Source organism: Prinia subflava, chromosome 8 (genome assembly GCF_021018805.1).
Source record: "Prinia subflava isolate CZ2003 ecotype Zambia chromosome 8, Cam_Psub_1.2, whole genome shotgun sequence".
Taxonomy (NCBI): domain Eukaryota; kingdom Metazoa; phylum Chordata; class Aves; order Passeriformes; family Cisticolidae; genus Prinia; species Prinia subflava.
In genome coordinates this window covers 13,786,165-13,800,728 of record NC_086254.1, presented here as the reverse complement: position 1 = coordinate 13,800,728, position 14,564 = coordinate 13,786,165, and the positions used below count along the sequence as shown (strand labels likewise).

General features: G+C 52.1%; 2 protein-coding genes across 2 annotated transcripts in view; both read left to right on the top strand.

Annotated features, from left to right (window-relative positions):
• The window catches only part of INSR (insulin receptor), a 57,745-nt gene extending 49,503 nt beyond the window's left edge, over window positions 1-8,242 (top strand). Inside the window, exons 18-21 of the mRNA XM_063403221.1 lie at window positions 65-224; window positions 994-1,123; window positions 1,356-1,490; window positions 2,682-8,242. Of these exons, the coding sequence (XP_063259291.1) occupies window positions 65-224; window positions 994-1,123; window positions 1,356-1,490; window positions 2,682-3,036 (780 nt within the window). The 3' untranslated portion in view covers window positions 3,037-8,242. The remainder of the gene's footprint in view (window positions 1-64; window positions 225-993; window positions 1,124-1,355; window positions 1,491-2,681) is intronic.
• Window positions 8,243-10,728: 2,486 nt separating this feature from the next.
• Window positions 10,729-14,564, top strand: part of ARHGEF18 (Rho/Rac guanine nucleotide exchange factor 18) — a 51,183-nt gene continuing 47,347 nt past the window's right edge. Inside the window, exon 1 of the mRNA XM_063403217.1 lies at window positions 10,729-11,336. The gene's annotated coding sequence lies outside the window, so the exon portion shown is untranslated. The remainder of the gene's footprint in view (window positions 11,337-14,564) is intronic.

The window sequence follows — 14,564 nt, the reverse complement described above, 5'->3', positions numbered from 1 at the left end:
GCTGGGTGACCTTGGAGGTCACACGTGACCCACCCCGTTGTGTGGCCGTGCTGTTCCCTGGCAGAACAACCCCGGGCGGCCGCCGCCGACGCTGCGGGAGATGATCCAGATGGCGGCGGAGATCGCCGACGGCATGGCCTACCTGAACGCCAAGAAGTTCGTGCACAGGGACCTGGCAGCCCGCAACTGCATGGTGGCAGAGGACTTCACGGTCAAAATCGGGGGTACGTGCTGCTGGCCCCTTCCAGCCAGCCCATTCTGGGGTCAGGAGATGCTGCTGTGCGTTGTGTATGTTGTAAAAGCAGATTGGTAAAACCAGCGTGTCAAACACGCTGTCTCCACCTTTGGGAAATTGCAGCACTTCCCTGTGACAGGATTGTGTGGACTTGAGTAAGAGCAACATCTCCTGTAGAACCACAGCAGCTTTTCTCACCTTCTCTATTTCCAAATCTCTGTCCTAAAAGTTCATTACCTTTCCAGCCTAAACTACCTGGGTTTGTCTCACTGGTCTTTGCTTCTGTGAGAATTAAGACAAAGAAGGAGCTGAGTACAACACACCCAGTGCTGATAATCCTGTCATTGAGTCAGGTGGCTTTTGAAAGTAACTTAACTCAGTTTTTACCCAAACTCTTTTAAAAATAAGTAAATGCAACATCTAAAAATAATTGGAACCCCACAGTGTGGTGATTTTTCAGAGCTCTCTCGAGTTAAAGCCAGGGCAGTGGGATTTCAGGCAAAGGGAGCTCTGTTTTACTTACAGAGGATGAATAAAATCATGTTTAGAATAGAAGCTGTCACCAAAAAATTTAACTCTGGAGTCTCTGTTGTGACTCTGTAGAAAAAACGCAGGAAAAGGGAAATGTTTTGAACATTAATCACGCGGTGACAGACGACTGCAAGCTGGGGGGGAAGGCAACACCCATCAGGAGATGTTCCACGGGAAAAGCAGGATGGAGGGAGAGGCGTTTAACATATCCCAATTGCTTCTGTCAGACTTTGGGATGACCAGGGACATCTACGAGACCGATTATTACCGCAAGGGAGGCAAGGGGCTGCTGCCCGTGCGCTGGATGGCCCCGGAGTCGCTCAAGGATGGGGTGTTCACCACCTACTCTGACGTGTGGTAAGTTGTCCTCTGCAGTCCCAGATGGATTCCAGCTCAGGAGCTCCTTGTTTTAGCACACATAGTTTCAACTGACTCGCTCAGAGCACAGACAAAACAAAGCCGTTGTTTTGAAACACTTCCACAAAAATACAGGCACGTTCTTTTGAAGCGCGAGTTTTCCAAAATAACTCTGGCGCTGGGAGGGCTCCAGGATGTTTTGTTCTCACCAGGAGCCTTCTCTCTCCCTTAGGTCATTCGGTGTTGTCCTTTGGGAAATCAGCAGCTTGGCAGAGCAGCCGTACCAGGGGCTCTCCAATGAACAGGTGCTAAAGTTTGTCATGGATGGAGGATACCTGGATCAGCCGGACAACTGCCCGGAGAGGCTGTAAGTGGCAAGCAGAGGCTGTAAGTGGCAAGCAGAGGCTGTAAGTGGCAAGCAGAAGCTGTAAGTGGCAAGCAGAGGCTGTAAGTGGCAAGCAGAGGCTGTAAGTGGCAAGCAGAGGCTGTAAGTGGCAAGCAGAGGCTGTAAGTGGCAAGCAGAAGCTGTAAGTGGCAAGCAGGGACAGCCAGCCCAGCTGCACTCCTTGCCTGAAGTGTGGCCAACAAAAATGGCCTGACCTGGGGCACCTCTGAACCCCTCCTTGAGTGGGGAGGAGAAAACAGACTGTAGTGAGGCACCTCCCACAGAAATTCCACCAGAGCATCCTTAGTGATCCAGAAGGGGCTGCCCAGGGAGGTTTGGAGTGCCCATCCCTGGAGGTGTCCAAGGAGTGACTGGATGTAGCACTCAGTGCTCTGGGTGACAAGGTGGGGATGGGTCAAAGGAAGGACTCGATGATCTTGGGAGGTCTTTTCCAGCCTCGGTGATCCTGGGATTGTCTGTGAGTAGTCACAGTTGTGAGGGAAAGCAGCTCTGGCTAGAAAAGGGAGCGCAGATGGGAACTCTCTGGTTCTGGTAGCCTCTTCCCCCAGCTGCTTCTGGCCAAAACAGCACTTGCAGAGTCATAAAATAAACATGTTTTGTGAGTAACCCTATGAAAAAAGCCTGCTGTGCTGGACATTTATCTGATGGCCAGTTACAAACCCCAGTTTGCAACTCTATTTGTATTTGTGAGTTCTTTCTCCATGGTGTCTGATAACATGTGACCTCTTGCTGCAGCCTTTCTTTTGGGTGGGATGTTTACAGGACCTCTGTCCTCTGCCCAGCCTCCTTAAAGTTTTGGGAGCTTTGTTATCTTTCAGGCTGAGTTAAAATTAAAAGAGAATTAATTAAAAAAGGGTGACCTGGCTGTAAGTGCGTGTGCACACACACACCCACACAGAGTCTGTGAACCACAGCCCCGTTTCCTTCAGCAGCCAAATTCAGAACAATTGAAGGAATTGGAAGGAATTTTTCATCTAGACAGAAATAGAGAAAAAGGAGTGTCAGGATCTACAGGCAGATGTGGAGGCTGGAAAGAGAAAAGCAACCTGGGGTGTCAGAGGTGCAGTGTGGGTGCTGGGGGGTCTGCCAGAGGTGCCAGCCTTGCACGTGGGATTGTTTGTGCTGCCCCTGAGTGTGCTCTGTGCTCTGCAGGCACAGCCTGATGCAGATGTGCTGGCAGTACAACCCCAAGATGCGCCCCACCTTCATTGAGATCATCGAGATGCTGAAGGAGGACTTGCACCCCAGCTTCCACGAGGTCTCCTTCTTCTACAGCGAGGAGAACAAACCTCTGGAGACAGAGGAGTACGAGATGGACTTCGAGAACATGGAGAGCATTCCCCTGGACCCCTCCTCGTACTCACAGAGGGACAAAGCGCTGGGGAGGGACAATGGACCCTCCATGGCCCTCAAGGGCAACTACGAGGAGCACATCCCTTACACTCACATGAACGGTGGCAAGAAAAACGGGAGGATTCTCTCCATGCCCAGGTCAAGTCCTTCCTAACATTTCCTGTTTGGCCCAAGGGTTGTGTCTGCTTTTTTCCCCCCTCCACAAATCTCAGGACTCTTGTTATTGCTGCCACAGTGTATGACACACATCTACAAACTCTTCAGATTTTTAGTCATCTTACGATGAATTTTTTTTTGTTGATTTTTTTTTTTTTTTTTGCCAAGTTGACTGGTTGTCAGTGGACTTATCTGTGAACATAAATGGAAGAGGTTTCCATGGCTGCTGTCCCTTCTGTAACCATGGTTTCACAACAGGAAGCGACCGTGTGAGTTCAACTGAAGGAGAAGCATCTGTGTTTGCCAGCAGAAGACGTGAAGTTCTCTGGTGCCTGAGCTCCAGCCCAGCAGCGTGGAACAAGAGCATTTCCAGTAGAATTCCAGGCTTTCAGGCAGGCTCTCCACTACAGCTGAAGGATTCAGCACATCAGGACGCGCCAGATCCTCAGATTGACCAATAGCTGCTGCTTTCATACTTTGTTTTCAAGGGGTGCAAGCCCCGGGGTGCGTGCGTGGGCGTGTGTGTGCGTGTGTGCACTATCAACATGTGGGGTGTGCCCCAGAGCAAAAGAGACACTTCTGGTTTTGTACACAACTTACAGCGCCTTCAGGCACATGGTGGGATGGATTCTTGGGGTGTCCTGCACAGGGCCAGGGTTGGATTCCATGATCCTGGTGGGTCCCTTCCAACTCAGCATACTCTATGATTCTCTGTTCTCACAGGACCTTTCCTCTTCTTGGAAGTGTGTACTTATCTTTTTTCCCCATTTCCCTGGAGGGACTGAATCCTAAACAGATTATTTTTTATACTGAGGACTCTTGGGAGCAGGTTTTCTCTCATTAATAAATGAGGAAAATGTGCTGGGAGCTAAATGAGCAGAACTCTGAGATTTGTGGGTACTTTCAAGACCAAACGAAGGAGGAGTCCCCTGACCTGAGACACGGAGTTTTCTGTCCTTACAGCATTGAGTATATATATTGTTTGTTGTAACATATTTAAAGATGTCTTTAGTTTAAATTTTAACTTCATATAAATTATTGACTGTTTATGATCCTTTTGGGGCGAGGAGAGTTTTGGGGGATTGTTTGGTCTTAAAGTGGTCCAAAATTTCAGAATGAACTAATTTTAGCCTTGCAGGAGCGATGAAGCACACGTTCAGTTCATACTTGACAAGGCTTTGTAATAGTTTCATGATTTATACGACACAGTCAGCCGGCTCCAGTGGAAGCCCCATCTTTGGGTGTTGTGAGCTGAAGGACACAGAACATCCTGGCCTCGAGTCCTGCTCCTCCTCTGCCCCCTCGCTTTGCCTCCCGTGCCGCAGATGCAGCTGGAGAGAGAAGATGAGCACGAACTGGAGCTGAGGAAGGGACACTGAAGGGAGGAGCACAAAGCTCTGGGCTGTGCACGCCGGAGGTGACTGAGGTTTGCTGCCTCTGCTGCTCCCAGGCCTCCAGGAGAGGTTCCTGTTGCAGAGCTCCTGGACACGGCTGGTCAGGACATCAGCCAGGGCTGTGCTGTGTGGTGCTGCTGTTTGCAAAGGCAGAGCTGAGGGGAGATGCTGGAGAACAAGGGTGGAACTCAGCCAGGCTGGTGAAAGCAGCGCCCAGCTGGCGGCAGCAGCGCCGGAGCAGGGAAGGAAGATGATGATGATGTCGCAGGCCCGTGTCGTGCAGGAGGTGCTTGAACAGCAGCGAGAGATGCTCAGTCCTTCACTTCTCCTCCTGGAGAAGTCCAAGATGTGTTTTGTGCTCTCTGCCAGGAGAAGGCGACGTGGCCTGGCAGGGACGTGGGCTGGGCTGTGGCTGCAGCCTGGGCAGTGCTGGGAGCACAGGGGCTGCAGTCCCTGGGGAAGAGCTCCGGGAGCCCCCGCCCAGGGGTGCAGCTGGTTCTGAGACCTCTGCCCCAGCTGCTCCTGGCCAAAGCAGCACTTCAGAGTCACAAGGGGGGACAGCAGACCCTGGCCAGCACTGGGAGCTGTTGGCCCTTTGCTCCAGCCCAGGTGGAGGGTACAGGTTGCTCCACAAATTTGGGTGGAAAACACAGTCCAGACGTGGGTGAGAACCTTCGGATTTCAAAAGGCCTCGTTTACATTTCTTCTGCTTTACAAAGTCGTAACTGTTTAGCAGCTCTATACTACACTGCAGGAAAGAAGACATATTCTCACACTTTTCTAAGGAAGAGAAGTTTTTCTTATTAGAATTTTTTTATTTATTTTAATATATAAAACACTGTAAAAAAAAAGCAACAATTTGTTTTCTTAAACACACAGAACATGTAAATTTGTATCCGCAAAACCTTGGCAAGTGGATGTGGTGGGATTATTTTTGTCCTGTTCTGGTGCAGTCTACCTCAGTGTTTCTTAAGGATATTTTTTAATACTACGCACCTCTAAACCTGTTTAAATATTCTGGTCTGGACCTATTGTGGATCAGGGAAAATCAGTATCAGCTGATTCCAATACCAGGGACCATTCATGAAGGGAATGGGAAGGAGAATGGCTCGTCACTGTTGATCCCTAATCTGAACAGTAGTGGCCAATGAACCCATTTACAAATTTGGATCTGATCTCATCCCTTAGTTCTGTTGTGATTAAAAAAAAAAAAAAAAAAGAAAAAAAAAAAAGAAAAAAAAAAGGACAAAAGAGCCATTTAAATGTTTGGACTTCAGTGAACTAAAAGGAGCAGGCTGCTTCCTCCTGGATCAGCATGTGCCAGCATGGAGCAGAGACTGGGACCAGCCCTTGCTGCTGGGGTTGCATTGGGGTGGCTTGGTCACTGCTCCTGTCACTGTGCACAGGTGACCCAAGGTCCTGCCAGTGACCTCCTGAAACAAACCTTTCCCAGCTCACCCTTGCTTTGATAACATTTCCAATGGCAGTGATCACAACTGTGGGAATAGAAGATCTTTCACCTGAAGGAACATTGGAACCTCGTATTGGCTGTGGCTTTTCCCCGTGGTTGATACTGGTTTGCCCTGTGAGTACACATGGTTTGAACACTCGGATGGCCGAGCCAGGGAGCGAGTGCTGCTCCATGGACAGGCAGTGCCCTCCCGTGGCTCAGTGTCACCTTCACCCTGCACCGAACGGAGCAGTTGTTTGTACCCAGCACTGTGTGAAGGTCACTCATCCTTCCCACCTTGTGCCCAGGGGGAGGGAAGGCGTGTGGTACCCGTGGGGAGGGGATCGTGTTTCTCCTCTGTTAAACAAATAACACTAGTGGTTGCTGCTCGTGGCTGGTAGAGATCACACTCAGCTGTAGAATTAGGAGGAATAAATGAACATCACCCGCAAAGCCCAGCTCTCACTGCTGGAAAATCCTTCCTTGGCTCACAGCCGACACTTTGGTCTCTGCTGCTGGAAGATCCTCGCTCCGGGCATGCCCGAATGCCTCACTCGGATCTCGCTGATTCCTGCTCAGAGAATTCCTGCAAGTGGAGACTCAAGTGCTGTTCAAACCTCTGGGGTGCTACCAGGGACCCCAGGCCAGGCAGGGCTGCTGTGCTGAGCCTTCCTTGCGGGAGCTGCTGCCCTTTGCTCCGGCCACGTCCTTACAGGGCAGAATTCCCCAGCTGCAGTGGAAGCACAACACTGCTGCTGCTGCTGCTTAGGAGGGAGCAAACACCAGTGCAGGTGGGATGGCTGGAGGAGGGCAGCCAGCAGTGGGAAGCTCTTTCCTTCCTTGCATTAATATTTGTTGGAGGGTTGGCTCCTGCCCTTTGTGGGCAGAGAATGCCCCGCTCACAGCACGGGGCAGCAGGACAGAGCCCTCAGCCTGTCCAGGAGCAGCTGGAGCTTCCTGGGCACAGTCTGGCACTACCATGTAGCCAGAAATTCACTCTGGTGAATCAGAAGGAGCAAGAAACTGAGCTCTGCTGACCTTTCACTGAGAACATGTCTGAAGTGTGAGGCTGGAGAGGTTTCTCAGAAAGGTTTCCACATTAACTCGATTGCCACTTCCTGAATGGCTCTTGCCAATCTGGAACTTCCCTCGCGGGCCAGCACAGCACTGCAAAGCTTGGCTGCTGGGTTAGGAACGTGTCTGTCTTGGCTGCTTGTAAATACTCTATTGTGTTGTAAAATAGAAGAGCTCAGACATAAACTCTGTGCCAGCACTGGGTTGGGAAAGGTGATGGGAACTAGACCACGCTGCAGCGATGATGGTAAAGCAGCTGTGTGGGTATGAAGAGGCTGCTTTTAGGTTGCTAAAGGGTACTCTTAATTTATGGGTAGTTTATCTCTTTCCTCCTAAATTTGTATTATAGCGATGGGACACTGCTTAATTTTAGTCTGTTGGCTATAGTGTTGGTATCTCTTTGGGGAAAAAAAAAAACAAATCTCAAAGTTGTTTCTTGTGTTACTGAGCTGACTGTGCTGAAGGCAAATAGGAAATGACAGGAGTGAGAAGGGTGCTGAGCCTCTGCTTTAGAGGAGGGAGGGAGGGAGGGAGGCAGTCGAGTTCCCTCTCAAAGCCACTGTGACACGAAGACGGACCCTGAGGTGTCCCGGGCCCTTCCTGCTACCAAGACTGGAACCTTGTTTTACAAGCCAGAACATAAAATATCTTTGTGCCATAAAACCTTACTGTCAGGGCTGTGCCAGGTGCTCCCGTGGTCCGTGTGGGGTCGGCTCAGAGCCTGGAGGGAGCTCGGAGCTGCAGATGAACCCCGGGATCCTCTCGGAGCCGGGCACTCGCAGGAGCCCCCAAGAGCCGCTGCCCCTCAGAGTGTCCTGTGGTCCAGGGAAAGGAACTGCTGAATGGGCTGGAATCAAGACATAGTTACTTCGTGAAATTCAACATAAGATTAGTTTGGTATTTGTATGAACTTAATGGAATTTGGCCTTTTTATTACCTTCTGCTTGGCTCTGTGTTCCCTCTGCTTGGATTCTGTCCGTGAGTATCGGTGTAAAGCCTTGACGTGTTCAGCCTCGTTAGGAGCATCACAAGAGTGAAGCCAATCATCTAGCTGACTTTTGGAGGAACCTGACTGTTGAAAAGCAACTCTAAAGTTATTGTTTTTAGCAAATCTGCTGTCATGAAATGTGTATTTCTTTTTAAAATTAATTTGCTTGTCCTTCTCAGAAGGAAGCACTTATTCTTGCAGTTTGGGCAAATTCACTGCAGCACAATGCAAGCTGTAAGGGGACAGGTAGAGAAATGACTTTTTAAATATTGTATAATAAAGTTAGTATTAACTCCTATGGTGTTGTTATTTTTTGTTTTGCCTATAGGTTTGCAATCAGAAATTCTGTTCCTGGTAGTGGTTTTGTTCCCACTCCAGTGTTCCAACGGGTGGTGTTAAATAGTTTCCATTCTCAGCCCAGAAAGATCCCTTGGGAACAGGGTCTGGTGCCTGGGAGGACCTGGAATAGTCCTGGCAGCTGAAGAGGAGCCATCAGTGGAGGTTAAATGTGGGCTCTTGCTTAGCTGAGCCCCAGCCCCTGGTCAGTCCCAGCAGCACCAGGAAATCTTGAGCTGAGGGCTCTGAGCTGGACTCACACCAAAGCTCTCCAAATCCAGGCTCTCCCAGCAGCATTCCAACACTTCCATCATCCCCACTTCCAAGTCTTTTCCCATGAAAACTGATGGAGAATTTTAGAAAGGTCACTTCTAAATCTGCACAGGTGTAGTGTTACTTAAGCAGGAAAAGCATTACCTTCTGCTTCAGGTAGGGGAATGATTTTATTCTTGGAGTATCAAAACTGGTTTGTATTTGAGGACTCTCATGGATGGGGGAATTGGACATCAGCTTCATCCAACACAGCCCAAAGCAAACGCTCTCTGCTTCACTTAAATAAACCACAGATAGTTTCAGTTACATATTAGGTGACGTTCTGTGAAGTCTTGGGGTTTTTATTTTTTTCATTCTTGCTGCTCCCACCTCTCCCTCTGCGTATCTAAGGTTCCAGAATACAAGTAGTACTGCAGATACCTCTTGTTTGAAATAAAGGATCAAATGTGCCATGATTTTTTTAAAAAAGGAAGAAAAAAGAAAAACCTTTCCCCTTGATTTATTTTTTCAATGTTTTCATATCTAAGAGCCAAGCAGTGACATGTACAGAAAATCTTTGAATAGTAAAAAACAAAAATTCTTGCTGTGTGTCAGAATATTGAACAATTAATTGTTTATATTAAAATTCTGAATAAATTATCCAAGAATAACTGTTCATTTTGTGTCTGCTGTCTGTGCAGCACTGAAGGCTGCTTTGCTGTGGAGAAAGCACTAAATTCATACCTTGGAATGAGTTGCAAAATAAATGGTGTTAAGGAAAAAACCAAAACCCACAGCTCAACCACCTGTAGGCTTGTAGTGTGAATCAGTGGAGCTCCTCTACCTGATGGCTCTGGTGATCCCTGTCCTCACCTTGGGGTTATGTCCTGGCCCCATCGGGTGAACTTTGGTGCCAGGATTCCTTCTGGAGCATCCAGAGCTGTGGCTGTGGGATGTAATTCTGTGGTTTCCTGGGCACGGACTGGGTGTTCCCTCTCTGGAGGGGACAAACTCACTGCCGGTTTTACAGCCTCAAAGGCAGAGGATCAGCCCCACCCCTGGCCTGTTGCTGTAACTGGGTGTGCACCAGGAGCCTCCCGTCCTGCCCAGGCCCCTCTGGGGGTGTTTCTAACTTAAACTGGATTTTATTTCATCAGAGCCAAGCTTTCCCTCCTGCTCGGCTGCACCAGCGAGGTGAGGGCTGTCCCCTCCTGTCAGAGCCTGAAGATCCCCCTGAGCCTCCTTTTCTCCCAGCTGAGCCCCCCAGCTCTCTCAGGACTGACTCTCCAGCCCCTTCCCCAGCTCTGTTCCCTTCTCTGGACACCCTCCAGCCCCTCAATGTCTTTCTGCAGTGAGAGGCCCAGAACTGGACACAGCACTCAAGGACCCACCAGTGCCATTTTTTTTCTAAGCCTGTCCAAAATTCTCTCCCTGTGAGAATGATCATTAACAGACTGGTATATTAAGACTTTGGAGTCACTTCTTCTGGACCAGGCTTGTTCTCTGGGGCTCTTAAAATGCAAAAATAAGTAAATCCACAAAACTCGAACTCGCTGTCCTGGAGGTTTGCGTCCTGCTGGGCGCTCTGGGATGCTGTGGGGAGGCTGCTGAGGCACGGACAGTGCTCGTGCCATTATTCTTTGTCACTCTTCCAGGCTGCCTGCACAGCTCAGCTTCAGCACCCCCCAAGCCGTGTCAGACACGTGGCAGGAGGAAAAGAGCTTGTCCTTGTCTGAGCCAAGGACAACTCACTATCCCAAACGCCAGAGCAGCTGCCTGTGTTTAGGAGCTGCCCTGATCTCTGATGCTAATCGAGCTCTTGTGGACTTCAGAGAAATTAAACCTTAATTCCTCTTTGCTCTTGTGGTTTCCTGGAGCACAGGGTAATTGCTATTCCAAGTGCTGCCAAAGCTGCGGTCTCTGAGTAATTGGAGTGTGAGTGGTTCTTGTTCTGATTAGGGTTTGGCTGGGGCTGGGGAGTGCTCGGGGCTCTGGGATGAGGAGCATGTGTGCCTCATGTGTGCCTCAGCCCACGGGGCTCGTTGGGAAGGAGGGAATGGCTGTGCCAACAACCCTGAGCCTGGACCGTGCCAGGGGCTCTGTCTGCTGGCCAAGGGCAAAGCAGGGGCACTGCCTTGGAGCTGAATCTTTGTCTGTCTCCTGTACAGGTGAATATGGTCAGTACAGGCATTTCTGTGCTGTGCTGTCACTTCACCCTGCGTGAGACACACCTGCTGGGCTTCGGGGTCCCTGTTGCTCCACAAGGTCAAACCATGACAGCAAAGATCAGGGATTTGTTAAGAGGAGCCGTGTGTAGGAGGCCAACGAGCCGTGGTGCAGGGAGCCCAGGGCTGGGCCGGGCGTGCGGGGCTCTCAGGGCACACACAGCGGTTTTTCCCCGAAGAGAACAGGAAGCAGTTGCGGCAATAGCTGCTGCTCCTCGCAGCCATCGTGGCTTCAGGGCTCCCAGGGCCCTGCGCCGCTGCCTCGGGGTCCACAGCCCTCCTGGTGGCTTTGCTGGACCCTTCCAGAGCCCGGACCCCCGCGAGGGCGGGGATGAGCAGCACTGGGGCGCGGTGGTGGGAACTGCAGCATGGGAGAGGTGGGTTTGTTTGTGCCGTCGGAAAGGGGAAGCGGTGAGAGGGCTGAGCCAGCAGCCCCCGTGAGCAAACCGCCCTCATGGCCGCTGCTTCCCCGCTGAGGCTCCGCTTCTCGCTCGGCTCCAGCAGCTGGAGAAGAACCTGGGGCTGTCAGATCTGACAGTGCACGAGGAACCCACCACAGAGATGCCTCCGGCCCTCAGGGTAAGTCTCTCTCTGCACAGGCTCCATCCCACAGCAGCGGGGTTGTCACTCACCTTCCTCAAGGCCTTGTGAGGAAGCAGCTTGTCTTGAAGCCAAAAGTCCCAGAGCGGGGTTTGGTGCAGCCTCCCTCCTGCACGAGCTTCAATGCAAAACATGGACTGGAGAGGCTCAGCCCATATGGGGTTTTGCTCTGCTGGGAGTGAGGAGGAGATGAGGTCAGGATTTAACCCCCAGCTGTCATCATGGTGGGCTCTGGGCCAGTGCTGGGCTGGCTGGGCACCCTTTGGGTGCTGTTTCTGTGCCACAGCTGAATGCTTGCAAAGACACCCTGACGCTGCCCACAGCTGGGGTTGGGCTGTGCACAACAGAGGTCCATGCCCAGGACCCCCAAATTCCACTCTGGACTGCCAACTCCAGGGCTGGTCCCCAGTGTTATCAGGAAGCAAAGGGGACGTGGACAGGGCTGTGCTGGGTGGGTGACACTTTGGGGTTTCTGACCAGGCAAGAAAAATGCTTTTTGACACCTGCTTTGTGTATCACCAGCCCAGCCTGGGCTTCAGGCTATGGAGGTACCTGTGGTCCTTCCCAGCCTGGCTGGGCTCAGCTTAGCAAGGCCACAGGCATCAGCTGACAGCAAGGGGGAGTTTTGGTCTGGCCCCAGAGCCCAGCAGCTGCACTGGGGTAAAATCTGGCTTCTTCAGACCAGTGGAGGGGTGGGGAATGAAGTTTGGAGCCTGTCTGGGCTGTGGGGCTGGTGCCAACTGGGAGCAGTGGCCTGGAGGGTTGGGAGTTGGATCTCTTGGGGCAGTTTGAGATTGCTCCCACCTGCTTCCCTGCGAGGGAGAGCTGAGGAGGGCTTGGAGAAATGCCCTTGCCAGGGGCCTGGGACTTGCTGTGAGCTGCAGGATGATGCTGATGTTGTGGATGGACAGGGTCTCTTCCAGTCCCTTGCAGAGGCTCTGCCACAGAACCTAAAAATTATAAAACAGTGTAAATAGTGAGCCTTCTTAAACATCTTGTAAAGACATCAATCCTTGAAAGCATCAACTCTGACCCTTCACTGAAGGTGAAGGTGACTCAGCCAGGTGAGAAGAAGTGCCTGAAAGGTGATGCTCTGTCCTGCTCACAGCCGTGAATGAAGCAGGGAGGCTCAGGCAGAGGCCAGGGGGGCTGTGGTGTGTTAACAGCTCGTTTTCTGATTCTGTCTGCGAGCCTCCAGCAGCACTCAGGGCTGTGTGTGCTCTGAGGCCACTAATCCCCAGGCCCAGCTGCAGGAAGTCCCTGACCTAGCACACAGGTGGGAACGCCAGGGACCAGGAATTTCTCTCTGGCTACAGCTTCCATCAGCTGATACTCCTGACAAAACACTTGGCTTCTCCACTCCCCCCTTGGCAGCCCCTGGGCTGCAGCCTGCAGCGCTGCCTTAGAGCGCGCTGAGCTCTGCCGTGCTCCGTGCCGGCGTCTCCTGCTCGGGGCTGTGCCTTGCACAGGACTCCCAAATGTCAGACTCGCTGCTCAACCACTCCTGGCCATCGTTTTCCAAGCGCTGGAAGAAGAGATGGTCCTTTAAGCGAGGTAATGGCCTGTGGGGACAGGGGCTGAGCGTGTGGCGGGAGCTGGGCTGTGGCAGGGACAGCTTGTCCTGGACTGGGCAGGTACCAAAGAACCCCGGGGACCCTTGCTTTGAGGTGCCCCCCACTCCTCCCTGCAGGGGACACTGCTTTAAGTGGTGGTTAACACTTTTCCTTCCATTTAATCTTCTTTTCAAGGCACGTAATTGCCTCCAGGAGCTGAGTAATGGGTTAAATATCAGCCTTTTGGTTTTGTAATAAGTTTGTTTCTGTGGCTGGCAGTGAGCTGGAGGTCCCGGTGCTTGCAGACAGCTGTCTCTGCACGCTGCCTGGCCAGAGTTTGGTGTTTGAGCAGATGTGGGGGAAAAGATTCCTTCAGTCTTTCAGTGAGGGCTGACGAGCAGAGCCCCCATGTCCGGAGCCCTGGTGGTTTGGGTGGCCCTGGCTGGGCTTCCCTGTGTCCAGCAGCAGGGGTGGGAAATGGCAGCAACTGGTGTGAACTGGCCTCGTTTCTGCATGCGGTGTCGTGACTTGGAAAGAGGGAAGTGAGAGCCTCAGGAAGCAGGACATTTGCAGTCCTGGAGGAGCCAGACACTGGTGTCCTTGTGAGCAAACACTGCCTTCAGGCTGAGCCTTTTGGGTACCTTTACCTGCAGCATCAGAGCTCCTGCTCCTCCTTCTCCTTTATTACTCCCCACCCACTCCCAGTTCTCTTCTGGTGTGGATGTGCAGGAGACCAAGATCCAAACTGAACAGCTGAGGGAAGGTTAATTCAGAGCAGGAGGTGGGGGTCCTGCAGGCTCTGATGTGTGGTGAGCCCCAAGCAGCTCCCCCAAGCCCCAGCTGGACACCCCGCCCCAGCCTCCCCATGCCTGCTGGGGGTTATGGGCTGGCTGGGAAAGCTCAGGTGGGCTGATTCCTCTAACAAATGAATCAGCCTCACGGTGCTCCCAAGCCCTGACTGCTTTGGAGAGGGCCTGGTACAGCCAGCTCCCTTCAGCAGGTGCTTGCAGAGCAGTTTGTCCTGTTGGGGTTTGTGCTTGGGCACAAAATGCTCGGGTCTCACTCAGCCCCGCTCCCACACTGATGTTCTGTAGTGTGGCACTCGCTGGTCCACACTGGCCCTTCCCTCAGTGCCCCCAGAGCTTTGCAGGAACCTGCAGAGTGACTTGGAGGGAATCAGAGGGGCTGCAAACCCCCCTCAGCCCTGCTGAACCCCTCTGAGAGACAGCAGAGCACAGTCCTGGCTCCCTGCTCCTCTGCCCTCCGTGCCCGAGAGCCCGGCCCCAGGGCAGTGATAAGGCAGAGGCTCTGTGCAGTGTGGGACAATGTGGGACAATGTGGGACAGTTTATCTTCCCCTGCTCCTGCCCAGAGCCAACCCCCAGCGCTGCCAGCGCTGCCCATGAGGGGCCCACGCCAGGCGAGGGACTGCACTTCAGCCCTCACAGGGAGTTCAGCACTCCCTGTTTTCCACACTTGCTTCCCAGAGGTTTTTCCCTACAGCTCCTGCTGCAGGATGTGTGACGGGCAGCTGGTGCAGGGCCAGGAGGGCAGGGGTGGGTCAGGGGAAGATGGAATAATTTTTATTTCTTGTCTGTGATGCTCTGCATGGTTTCCCAACACTCTCTATCCCTGGCTGCTGGGAAATGCCCAGA